We start from the raw sequence: 13,857 nt of genomic DNA on the forward strand, positions 1-13,857 counted from the left end.
ATTTCCAATTCTGGGGGAAATAAGGGTGCATCTAGGTTCACTGATGTTGATGGGAATAATTTGGAAACCAAGCCTAAGAATGTATTTTAGCAGAAAGCATTTATTAGAGACTCCATTTTTTCCCATTGTGATGAGTGAGCAAAAGTTTGCATTGCTCACCAAATCTCTCCATTTTGTAGGTATTAATGATGAGGAAATTGTAAAAAATGACCCGAAACTATATAAAATTTTACCAATTATTGAATATTTGAGAAATAAGTTCCAAAAAGTGTAAATACCTGGAAAGTAAGGAAATCATTGTACATGAGTCTTTGTTGTCGAGGAAAGGTAGACTGTTGTGGAAACAGTATATTCCCATGAAAGCTTCCCGGTTTGGGATAAAATTGTTTGAACTTTGTGACTCTGCAGGGTAAAAATGGAATTTTATTATTCACTGTGGCTCAGGGACAAAATTGGGCTGAAATCACTGAGGACACAGATTCTACAAAAGTTGTTCTAAGTTTGTGTGAGATGAACACTCTGGTAGATGTGTTTATATGGACAATTTTTACAGTAGTCCTGATCTTTCCCAGAGGTTAGTTCAGAGGACAACAGATGTTGTTGGAACTGTGAAAATCACACATAAAGGTATGCCAGTAAACCTCAGAAATAAACTAAAGAAAGGAGAAGTTGTTAGTGCAATGTGTGAGAAATTGGTTGCTTTGAAGTGGAAGGATAAACGTAATGTAGTGTTGCTGACTGTGACTACAAAACATTCGGACCAAATGCAACATGTAAGTCGAAAGGGAGGGCTAGAATGTGTAAATAAACCATGTGTGTCGTAGAATATAATAAATATGTATATTGGTGGTGTAGATTTTAAAGATCAACTTTTAGAATCATTCTCAGATTCACCATCAATGAAAACCAAATTTCCTTCAATCGGTGTGAGACTAAACTTGTGTATACGCTTGGCAGCATCATTATTCCAAATATAGCTCTGGTACGAGTGCTATCAACCCTTTCGATACGGCAGTTTTCGTCTTAGCATGGCTGCTGTACTGAGCCCCAAGAGACTCTTCTTTCTAGTGGTACGGAGCATTTTTGGAGGACATTCGTTAAGAAGGGTCTCGCGGAACTTTTTTCGACCCCTCCCCACTGGGACTCCGCATTATCTCGGACTCCGAGAGTAGTTGTGATCCCTCGACTTTCCGGGTTTACGACACTACCTGCGGCATTGGTTTGCGGTCAACTTATGTATTGCTTATATATATTTAGCACATGGATAATTGTTGCTTGCACGCATATTTTAGACTTTTAATTGAATTCTTCATTTTTTTCTGAACATTGTAAAATGTTTAACGAAGTTCTAAGGTCAATATTAACGTATTTACTATTTAGTATATTTATTGTTCCGTTGGTCAAGGAAATTTGACATAGAACATGGTCATGAAAACATAAAAATATACACTTTACACAATATAGACACATTATATTACAAGATACTCTAATCATAGCATTAGAGTTGGTCACAAAAGTATTCATTAACACAGTAGTAAACTTTATTGAGCAACATTTTCTTTAATTGACATTTGAATGTGTGGGGAGATATAATTAACTTAATTGATTGGGGCAATTTATTGTATATAAGGGAAGCAGAGTGAAGCGGTCCATGTTGAGCAGCAGTCAGGTTATAACTGTGTAGATGAATGTGGTTCTTGGAGCGAGTGGAGTGCTGATGAATGGTGGAACTTAGTGGAAACAGAGACGGATTGTTTTTTGCAAAGGTGCAACATTGCAAAATATACAAACAGGGTAGAGTAAGTATATTTAGTGCTTTGAAGAGAGGTCTTCCAGGTGCTCTGATAGATACCCTAGCAATGGCTTTAATTGATATTTTTTGGAATGAGAAGGCTTTAGTTGCAGCACTACTGTTACCCCAGAAGATAATTCCATAAGACAGATTTAATGCAGCAACAATTTCCATGTTGATATTTACACATAACTCGAGATATGAGTTAATATTTATTGTAGAATTTCATTTAAAAATTGTAAACGCTGCTCAAAAGACAAATTATTCAATTCCTAATTTATATTTATTGAGAAATGAACACATATTTATTTCGAAAACTGACTGGATAAACAATTGTAAGACCACTGTCCCTTACCGCTAAGAGGGGTTATAAAAGACGAGGGGTCCGGGTACCTGCTTCCGGATTCCGAGGGTAAATCGTAAACCCCGCGGCATTGGGTCCCGAGACAAAGATGACGTAAACCTGTGACCGTCCTAAAAGGAGGATAGCTAGAAAACGTATATGTACCGCTTTCGTTCTCCCGGCCAGGAAAATCTCACACACAAATATACGGCTTTCATCTCCCGGGTCAGGAAACGTCCACACGTATATGTACGTCTTCAGTAGGGAAAAGGTTAAAGTAGCCTCACTTAAGTGGAACTCTTTTCAAAGTGTACACCAAATCATTACAACCATATTAATTTTGTGGCCATACAAGAGGTGACCTTGAACATCCCTAGGGCGACGATCCAGAGCTTTTAAATCAGCATTGGCGTTGTGTGTTTCTCACAAAATCTTTCTGGCAGCACCAAGAGCACCATCGTATGATGAAGTGTCGTTCGTAGCTGAAGAAAATCTGGGAAATGCCATGAGAAAAATAATTTGGCGAAATTGGAAGACCTAATGGCTTATGATCCACAGCTACAATCTTTGTGAAATTAAGCCAGTACATGGCAGAGGAATGTCTGCTGGGAGGAAATCGTTTTGGCATGTTTCAGGATAGGTCACTGCATCCTAACCCATTCATACCTCTTCAGGGAAGAGAAAATTCAGCCTCAATCCATAGATTGCAATTGTCTACTAACTGTGCGACATCTCCTTATAGACTGGGAAAGATATTGGGTTGCATGGGTGATTCACAACCTTGGAGGAAACCCTGCTGAAGTGCTAGGAGACAATCCCGAACACGACTCATCACATTCTTAAGCTCAACTGACTCTTTCAATGAAATATTAATGCTACTCTTTCTAAATTTTTACAATCATATTTTAAGAACAGTCATGTTTTTTTTTAAAGTATCAGCATTATTTCTTCTATTTTCCAGTCAGTGAGTAGTGCAAAATGGCCTTCGCTGCCGAATCACCCTGTAAAATAAATACTACAATGAAAATATAGGTACTTACTTTCCATCTTCACTGGTGGACAGTGTAAAAACATCTTTTTAGAATCTGGTAGAGGTAAACATGCAAAAGTCTCGCCTTGTCTGATTTTATTCCTTGGGACTCTCAATTGAGCTGTTCTACGAAGACCTATACTTTAAATAAAAAAGCCATTTTAATTTAGGTCTCTAATTAGAATCAATTATTTTGAATAGAAACTCATTGATTTCAGAAAAATATCTTACCTAATTTAGGACAGGATCTGAAATCTTGAATTGCGATAGGAGAGCCAAAGTTTCTGTTCACAGAAATGGCAAAATTTGCATTTTTTCCTAAATTTTCTTTAGGCACTTTCCCAACATATTTAATTAGGGTCCATCCCTTGTTCTTTTTTTGTGAGAGAAACAGTAAAGAAACAAAAGAATGGAAAAGAAAGATGATTTATTTTTGCAAAATATTAAAGGCATGAGTTTCTTCTTAGGCTCAATAATGTATTTTGAATTTCATTTCAGCTACCTTTCAAAAGATGAGTCATTGATTCAAAAGTGATTGACAAAGGAATTCATAATATGTAATATAAATAATAATTGTACAGTCTTTCTTTTAAGCAAAATTAGGACTATTAAGCTATCTCTTGCATTTATATTGGTTGATTTGCACATATGTACATACATCGTAATCCTGAATGGCAAAAAATCCATTCAGGCAGTATTAAATCCACCTCAGCGCAACTGAAGCTTTTGAGGGTGAAAAACAAGTCTTTATGCGATGAGAGAGTGAAAAAATTCAGGGGAAACATAAGTGAGGAATATTAAAATTCAGTAAATCATTTATCCGAAGATTAAAACCTATTTTCATATCCAAACGCAAGCGTAACAGCTAAGATCCTGAGCGTGTAAGGATTTTATCGTTTTTGAAAAATAATTTGAAAGATTATAAAAATGATTTTTGATCAGTGAAAATATTATAATGTGTCTGTGAATCTGAAATTCATTGATTTGATTGTATGCACCCAGAAGAAACTTGAATAATTACTTTGTTTTATAGCAGGAATTTGAAAATTCATTTGGATCCAAAAATATCCAAAGATCCGGCTCCGAAAATCAAGGATCCGATCCGGATCCGGGCCTGAAAATAATCCTGGATCCGTCCATCCCTAATTGTAATATGTATATATAACAATATTTTTCAAAAAATTCCTTCTATACATGCAATAAAAAATTCAATGTAAATATGTACAATAATATCGTTCCAAATGCTATGTATAAATTTTTTACATGCATGACATAAATTTGCTGGTTATGAATATAAAAATTAAAAGTTAAATCGTCGGAAAATTCCAGAATAGTCGATTCCTATTCTAATTAAAGAAAATATTTTTTCCGATCAAATCAATGGAAGAGGTTGCACCGTGACTGAAAAACTAAAAACAAATATTTTTCCCTAATAAGTATTCATTAGTCTCTCACTGTTCTAATCAGTGTGCCTACAGCAAGAAACATTAATTAGCCTTTAGCCAGAAAAATTTATGGTATGTTGGCTGAGACGTGGTACATTATGGGGGTCCATGTGGAGGGGGTTCACCAAGGAACATATGCCTAATTATCTCCCAAATTCATATTTGTGGGATGATCTGCCATCCCTGCTCACTTGCGCCTCAGCCCACAGCATGGAAATATTTGACCCACAAACTTGACAATGATAAAATTATACATCATTTTCAAAAGTCTTTGAGAACACCTATCCCTATCCACTCACCGTTTGAATGGATTGGGCAAAAGTATGGAAAAACTCTCAAGGGTTGGCACACAATGCACAAGAATTGTGACACCCATGGAAATGGTGATGATTAGGAGAATGCAACTGATGAGAGTTCACGCATTGTTCAGCTAAGTTCAGGATGAATAAAATTTCAAAACATGTGTTAGTGTAAAGAGTAAAATTATCAATACTCATGCATCCATGGAAAAAAAATGTATTGATTTGGACTTGAACAATATTGCACAATTCTTTATCAGTAGTCAACGATTTTCACCTGGTATGAGGCTGCAGACACCTAGTCTGAGGCATTGTATAATAAATCCTGCATTAAGGTAACCTTTTTGGAATTGGCTAAATTGGAATCAAGGGAGGGAGGGAGAGCCGTAGTTTGGGCCTGAGAGTCCAAAAGGCATAAAAGACTCCCTCTCGTGTGCGAGTGTGGATGCCAACATCTCCAGTTCCACATCGACACTATCGTGTATTTTGACTCCAGTATTGTGGCCCCATTCCATACCCCACTCATCAGTTCTCAGAGAAAAAAAGCTCTTCCAGTGAGAGCCACAGATCTTGTGCATTGTGTCACAACCCTCGAGAGTTTATCCAGAATTTCACCCCATTTATTGAAACAGTGCACAGTGGAACACAGAGTTTTGGAAATGAGAGGACATTGCTTGTAACATGCTCATAGCAATTTCATCTAACGTATGGATGGGTTCTCAGAAATCTCACCTGGAGACTTCACATTACAAAATGATACAAAATCAATTCAATTAGGATGTTACGTACCTTACCTATTTGCTGAGAAATTGTTGTGATGTAGTTCTTCCTCTCAATCAGCAGACCCACTTTTGGTATATTCTTCCAAGTGGTGAGGAAATGCAACAAAGTGACACATACTGTTGATTGACTAATCTTGAAAGTTGTGCTGAATATTCTACTGACTTCCTGGCTGCCATTGTTTGGTTTAATCAACGAATGAGAGGCTGAGGATAAATATAGATTCTTATTTGTTACATACTACATACTATAGTATCACACATGTTGCGATATTTCAAATATATGTATATGTATTATTAAATAATATTTATATACATAAATCTAAATCAACACCCATGGGACTAAGAAAATTCTTGGAAAAATGTTTAATTTTGATTATGAAAATAGGGTGTTTTGTTTTGTCACTTATCTCTTGAAGTGTATAAATCACCAACTTGCATCTATTTCACAGATGTGAATTTTAATCCCTATTGATTGATTTCTTCTGCCAGAATTTTTTCCTCAAAAATTCGAAATATGTATTATGTGTACTCCATTTAATTGTAAAGTATTATAAAGCATGCTGTGGACTGCAGCTCATCAGCCACCCAAAGGTTGGTTTGAATAGGGGAAGGTAGAGGCCATCTTGAATTATGCTATAGGCATTTGAGATTTATGTACAGAGAAAGGGGAGCCTAGTCGCTTTCTCTGGGCTACCTTACACATCTTGGGTTTCTGTGGGGGAGGTGTCCAAAGGCCTCACCCGGGATTTGAACCCTTAACCCTTCACTCGGCAAACCCTTAAACCAACCACTCCACCCTCTGGCCATGATGTCCCCCTATGGCATGGACGGACTATGTGCCAGGTTATTAGGAATATTCAATATGCATGCATTATTCATAAATGAGAATTCAGTTAAAATGTGCACTTACTAGCATGGATTTTCCAGTGGCCAACTACACCCTGAGTCCTAAAGTTTAAATAGAAAGCTTTCTTGATTCCTTTCCTCAAAACAAAGGATTCTGGATCTTTCCACCTGAGAAATTGAGGTCCAGTTGTTCGACTGACTGAGACTTCACCATCAGAAGACAGGGATATGATGAAGTGTCTCCATTGCCAGGGTGATAAAACATTTGGTTCCTACTAACAGATCAAATGCACACTTCAATGCTATCCCATCAAAATTATGACTTTAATGTAGCCCTTAGCTTGTTAGCCAAAGGCATATTATACATTCATAGTTCGCTTCAAAATGGACTGGTGTAGTCACGAAATTATAAAATAGCGAAGGATTAATATGTTAATCAATGGTAATTTCTAGATATAAAGTTTCTTTTGGTTATAGAATGCATGTTTTTTTTTAACGAAGTGACCGAGACCACTCCATAAAAGTTAATCAATGTTAGTATGCTATGCATGAATTATATAGAATTTTAATCATTCAGCCCATTACCATACCCTCATATTAGTGTTTACTGGTGTGTTAGATAATAAAATTGGAAACTGTTAGAATTTAGGCACAAGATTAGAACATTAAAAATCCCATAGTAATCTCATATTTCAACAAAAATATCCCACAAAATTCTGTTGCAACAATTATACCTTGACATTTCTTGTTCAACTAGGGTAGTTAATAGGAAGATAATTATCAACAGAAAACTGATGTGACATTGAATGTAAACATTAGCTAGTTTCCACTGTACCCTTGAAGTCACTATTGGCATTAAATCTTTTAATCATTTCAAAAATATTAGAATGGTGAAATGAAAGAATTAGTGGTAACTTCCCAGAATTTATAATTTCATTTGGAAAAACAGCACCATATATGTGTCCCGATGCTTTGTATCTTGGTGATTAAAATTCCTTTGGAAATCAATGGAATATAGTTTTCACTGCATTTTCATAATTTCACCAATGTGAAGAAACCCATTTACATTCTGAGATTCAGCTACTAGATTAATGTTGTGAAATCAAAGCAAAGCATTGCTCACTACTAATTATTTAGCTCAAAAAATTTCAGAGAGAAAAGACTGGGATTTGAAGCTGGGCTGGAGCCAACCACTCGTTGATGGACTACCATAGTGCGATGCTAACTAAGCATGATGAGAGTGTAGAGGTCTCCACAATAAGATTGTGGCTCTATCCCAGTCCTCGGAAAATATTCCTAAGGTCAGTGAGTGCCAAGATCTTATATGGGAAGAGTTTGAAAAGTAATCTGAAGAATGACAAGGCATGAGGAATGACCTTAATTTGTTGTCTTCGATGGTAACACTGTTCCACTGGAGGTTCATCTTTCCCCGCTGGTATTCCTCGGGGACACCTTCGGATGACTGACACAGTATTCAACCATCCTCCTAGGATGATGTAGTATGCAGGCGAGGATGTTGGGTCTTCACCTAGTGACAACTTGATGTGTGCGTCCCTCGCAGCTTTTATTGATATGGCTACAGTTCCAGCCGCCACCAGCACAGGCTTCTGCAAGTCGTGTGACCCATCCGTGCGAACACTAGCAAAACCTAGGATAAAAAGTTAATGGAAAAATATTCATAATATGTGGTAGTACATATAAATATGTAGAAGTGTAGAACACAAATTCTAAGATATAGCAAAAGGCACCAAGATCCCAAGGTTTGATGGTTTCCCGGATATTATACTAGTGAACTCCTTATCTGTTTTTTCTCAAGTTCTTATGGTCCATTTTCTCAGACTCAGCATCTAATAGTAGAGATATCATATAAAAAAGGGGAAACCCAAGAAGAGTTTATCATCAAGGTATCAAAATGCAGAAATAAGGAACATGAGAAAGTCAACAAGACTATACATACGTGAGTCTCCATCCAACACACAGAAAGGGCCAACCTTCAACAAGGACTGAAAATACAAAAGTTATCGCTACTGATAAGTGGTACCACACTATGGCTCATTCAAGAGACCACAAAATCAGGAGTGCACGTGCCCACTTTTTGATACAGGTGAAAGCTTTCTATTTAAAAATGCCTGGACAAAACAGTCAAGAAAAGCTGAACAATCTCTGGTGCACCACGAGGCACCTATGAATTGCCTGGCGATTACGCAAGATGGATGAAAAAATCCACTGTGGCTCAATCGTGAGATTTCACGAGTGTGAAGGCAAAAGTGCAGCTGTCAGTAAATATTGATGGAAGTGCTTAAGTCCGCATCACAGTAACCAAATGCTGAAGAAATCATGCAAAAACAGCAAAAAACCCAATTTCAACATCAGCATGGAAAATGCAGGGAGCGTGGTACCCTAGAGCTTGACTCCTGAACTAAGGGTTGAATGTTCATGTCACAGGTGAACCTTTAGACATATCAAAACCAAAATCCTCAAAGTGCAAGAGTAGCAATGGGAGAGAGTTAAGGTGACCCATAAACTGCAGGCCCTCCTAACCTATGTGTGTGAAAAAGGTTTAGCTTAACCAAGTTCGGCTGTATGCTTCTATGCAAATGAACCCGTGATACTTGTTATATTTTTCGTATGATTACATAAAAACTTTAAGTACATCACTGTGAACAATAGTAAAGATTTGAATGTACCTTACCTTACAAATTGAAGGTAAAATGACTAGTTTTTACAAAAACTCCAAAAAAGTGGCATTACCACTTCAATCTTCAGGCTGAAACATTCGGTTGGTCAGAGATGGGAAATGGAAAAAGTTAGCAAATTAAATATATCTTATTAGATTTCATTGAACCATGATCCTTCTACTTCTCTGGGAGGATTTAACTTACAATTGAAACACGCAGTATTCAATCTAAAGCTGTTGTCGACATTGGCCAATCAGACCTATCAGGAATTGCGTGACGTGAGATTTTTAACCCCTTGCGCTGTAATGACGAGTCTAGCTCGTCCTGAACTTGCAATGCCAAACCGAGCAATGACGAGTGTATCTCGTCATCGGATTTTCATAAGCTTAAAAAGCTTAAAAATTTTGGAAGCTTAAAAATGTTAAAACATTCATAGTATACATAAATAATTAATATTTACTGAAACATGATGCATTGGAAGGATTAAAATGATATGAGTCGAGTAGCGATAGCTGTGTTCTCCATGTCTAATAATCACATTTTATTTCACGGTTCCACATTGATTAGTAATTACAAAATTATCATTTCATTGCCTACCATTTGAAAAAGAAGCACAGAAAAAATTAATGGAGAGATAGGAGTTAGATATTCGGGAAATGAATGGAAGTGAAAGGGGTTAATGAATCCTCGGGTGATCTCTCCTGAAGCAGAATAGATGGCCATTTGAATATTGTTCTTGAGCGCAGAGGCTGAAGATCGTTCATGAGGCAGAGACCAGTCGCATCCTGAAGCTATGCAATCGACTTGCCATTGATGATAAAAGGGTTGCTCGAATTGGGCGTACTACCACTCCACCAAGTGCACACTAAATAAGCTCTCTTGTGTTCACCTATAACTCCTCGTATTATGAATCTTGGCTATCATAGTCTCAGATTTGTTCCCTCAATTAGGCTTACGTCTATAGTATTAAGCTTTGGGTGTCTGCTGTCCCATCGCGTCCTTATTTGTTGTAGCTGGGTGTTAGGGGGAGGTCAATATCACTCTTGTTTACATTCACTCTCCTATCCACCATATTTAGCACTCCCTCGTCCCTTTTTCACCTCCGCCGAATCCGTCTTCTCAATTACAACGTTCCAAATGCATACACGTATTCTCGTCCTCCGCGTCCACCTACCGTTGGAGCGCTATGCTCAATACTAGACGTATTTTTATAGTCCTTTATTCTCGTATATCCACATATTACGTCCATTTCTTTCCCTTTACAAACGCCTCCTCTGGAGATCCCAGCAAAAGTAGAATTGATCGCGATTCTTCTTTGTCACCCGACGGACACATTGGCACTGTCTTTTTGAGGAACCGTGCATGGCTCGCAGGTTTGCTCTACAATAAGGCAAAAATGTTCAAAGGGGGCTTTGGGCACTTATTATAATCCAATCATTTTTATTGAAATTTTCTGCCACGATAACATTCCACCAATGGCCACCATTGAGTTTGTTAGGGATTCTCATCCCACGTTCCAACGAGGAACGCTTGATGAATCCTATACATAGATATTTAGATAGACATTGACCGAGGAAATTCCTTTGCAATGGCAGAGAATCTCTGCCATGTTCCCTTTACCTTCGACTCAGTAGTAGCCGGTATCGGTTTTAATTTTCTGGTGACACTGCAGTCTGACTATCTTTAGGGCCGAAACTGCGCGAGAGTATGTTGTAAATCTACGGCCTCTTTTTTCTCATTGCCAACACCAAAATGAGCATAATTTTTTTGCAACCGCATGCCGTCCTGTCGCCTACTTTTCGAGGTATTCCCGGCGAAAAAACGACGGGATAACTCTTTCGTAGATAAGTTGATGACGTCACAAATTTATTCCGAGCGCGTCACCGTTTTTCAGCTATACTTCGGCCTCGTTCCCCATACGGCATAGAATCCTCCGTATCTAATTCGTATGCAGATAGTATCCATTGACTACCGCTCCGTCGCTTTTCGTCAATGGATACTATCTGCATACGAATTAGATACGGAGGATTCTGTGCCGTCTGGGTCATGGACGCTGAGTGGTCCATTATTGTTTGGACTATTCTTTTGATCGATTCCTTCCCTCACTTAAATATTCTCCCTGAACAGGTAAATGAATCTCAACTCTCATGACGTCACAGACGCACAAAAGTGGGCGGTAACTTCCTCATGCTCTTATTTTTTTTAAACTTACGAGAGGATGCCTGGACGAGAAAGACTTTTTCTTTCACCATTACTCATCCTTCTCTTTCATCGGGCGGATATTCTTCGAAGGAATGGGTCTGAGTGAACGACTCCAAATTGGAGTCGAAGTGGAAGAATAGCTTCGTTTAAAATGGAAGTGACCAACGGTGGGCTGAAATTGAAAAAAGAAAGCCGGCCCAAAATGCTGACTTTTTAATTTTAATCCTGGAACGGATGGAATATCCACAGGTCCATGACATGTAACATTGAAGTTAAGAAAGGGTCAAAATTTACTGCCCGCCAAAAATCAATAAATAGCTTGTAATAAATACCCGTACAAATTTACGAGCTTACACAGCTTGGAGAGCACTGAGACTGGTATTTCGGCAAAACTTAGCCCCCCCCCCCACCTACTCCAAGTTGTTTGATGGCATTCTGGCAATTAACAGGAGCGGCGCAAGAAATTCAATTGCATTACTTTCGGAACGCTCCCTGCAGATCAAGTTATTTAGTTTAATAGCGATAAATAATAATAAGAATAATAATAGCATTTAGTGGAAAGGGATCATGGAAACGTGAAATTGTTATTGGCCAATGCGAGAACTGAATCAAGAGACCAATATTTGCATTTTTAACAGATGATGACAACGAGGGATTACATTTTGTTTGATATCTGGTCATTACCAGGGTGCTCATTAATTGCCAGGGTGTGGGTTGAGGAAACAAGAAATCGTTATTTTTATAGGAACCGAAGCATCGGAATAATCTATGCTGCTAAATAGAAGTCAGGAGATAGATTTTCAGCCTCTGCTGGAGTGAAAATGACTGGATGAAGACAGCAGTAACAGCTCCCACGCTGTTTCTCGAATGGGCTTTAAATAAGCCCGATGCACAACTTCCTGCCATGATGGCCATAATCTTGTCGGCGCCGGGTAAATTCGTTTTCCGCGAGCGTCAACTGCAGCACGCTTATCACGCCGTTGTTTTTTTTTATTCCAGCAGCAAGCCGCAGCGGAACGCGAGTCCGGCCCATCGTGTTTGCGGAGAAACGAGACGATTACGTACGAAGTCCTAACGAAGCGCGGTCGTTTTGGAAATGTCCTCACTCCGTATTTTTTTTAAGCCTACGAAGATACATAAGCTATGGTCCTGGTTCCTGGGAAGAATCTCCTATTGACCGTTCCCCTGTTGAAAAGAGAAACTGGTCTCAAGTGGTGACTGAAAACGCCTCTCTTTTCCCCCGAATCATTATTCGCAGAGTACCAAATTTCTCGGAGGAGACTCTATCACGCCTTGCAAAGGGCGTGATAGTCTTTAGGAAGAAAGATATTGAAAGCCCAAATTTTCACTTTACTTTCAGTAAAAAAAACTGGATAAACAAGTTTAACCCTGAACCTATAAGATGCCATTTTTGGGAGGAGAATTCGTGATTACGAGAAAGGTTTTACCGATTACTTTTAGCGATAACTTTTTTTAAAGAAAGTAATCAATATTTCTAAATATATTAAGTTAGTAACGTGTCATTGTGTCGACGTCGAACGTTAACTTCGTGGTCTCGCACCCGCGATGGCGAGTGTCCAGAGCGGCAGGCGAAGTCAATTCGTGGATTGGAGTCGAAGTGGTCCGCTCGCATTGAATGCGAAAATAAAATGCATTCTGCCGACGGAAGATCGGACGGCGACAGACCGAGAGGTAGAGGCGACAGGTAGGGAAATCTACCTTTTCAATCCTTTGAGCAGCCTGAAAATGCTATTTCCTTTGGAACCCATGTGTACGGTTTCGATGGTTCACTACCTCGAAACCCATTCATGATCCACCCTGCCCACGTTCAAATCTTCCCGAGGTGAGTGCGCTAGGAAAAAACAAGTTTAGCGCGGCCTCAAGGAGACAATAGGAGAGCACAACAGCCTTAAAAATACTTCAGAAAGGTCTTACAGGTTTTCAGCCTTTGCTTGCCTTCGAACCCCAACGCACGCACGACTTTGATGATTCGGACTCGTTAATCCCACCCAATTTGACCCACTCTCCTCGCTTCCCTTAGCGCCCAAGCGTGTGGCTATCCTTTCTTTTACTTCAAACTACGGTGCTCACTTGCTTTCACCTTTCTTTGCCGTTTTCTAAGAAGACCTTTAATTTTGGAATTTGCGTCTATCTACATTGTCATCCGTTACCTTATTCTCCTTCCAAAACCATTTTCGTTTTCGAAAATAAGTTTCTGTAAGGCTCTTCCATTTCAGGGGAAAATTCAGTGTGTGCAAGATGCATCCCATAAAGAAAAGTGTCCTTCGACTGAAAAATCTTGGAATGAAAAGATCCGAAGAGGAAAATCGTGAAAGAGAAAGACCAAAGAACTTGGGAAGACGAGAGAGAGAGAGTTATAATCACTAATATGACCTGAGGTCTGGTATGCGTGGACCAGTGGCTTTTATTTAATATGCAA

The 13,857-nt window shown here is 38.7% G+C and overlaps 1 protein-coding gene across 1 annotated transcript in view; it reads right to left on the minus strand.

Annotated features, from left to right (window-relative positions):
* LOC124158043 overlaps positions 1 to 13,857 on the minus strand; it is a 57,475-nt gene that overhangs the window by 25,245 nt on the left and 18,373 nt on the right. The window contains exons 4-8 of the mRNA XM_046533203.1: positions 7,914 to 8,185; positions 6,602 to 6,809; positions 5,699 to 5,895; positions 3,397 to 3,538; positions 3,176 to 3,301 (exon numbers count right to left, since the gene is read on the minus strand). Coding sequence (XP_046389159.1) covers positions 3,176 to 3,301; positions 3,397 to 3,538; positions 5,699 to 5,895; positions 6,602 to 6,809; positions 7,914 to 8,185 — 945 coding nt within the window. The remainder of the gene's footprint in view (positions 1 to 3,175; positions 3,302 to 3,396; positions 3,539 to 5,698; positions 5,896 to 6,601; positions 6,810 to 7,913; positions 8,186 to 13,857) is intronic.

This window comes from Ischnura elegans, chromosome 4 (assembly GCF_921293095.1).
Source record: "Ischnura elegans chromosome 4, ioIscEleg1.1, whole genome shotgun sequence".
Lineage (NCBI taxonomy): Eukaryota > Metazoa > Arthropoda > Insecta > Odonata > Coenagrionidae > Ischnura > Ischnura elegans.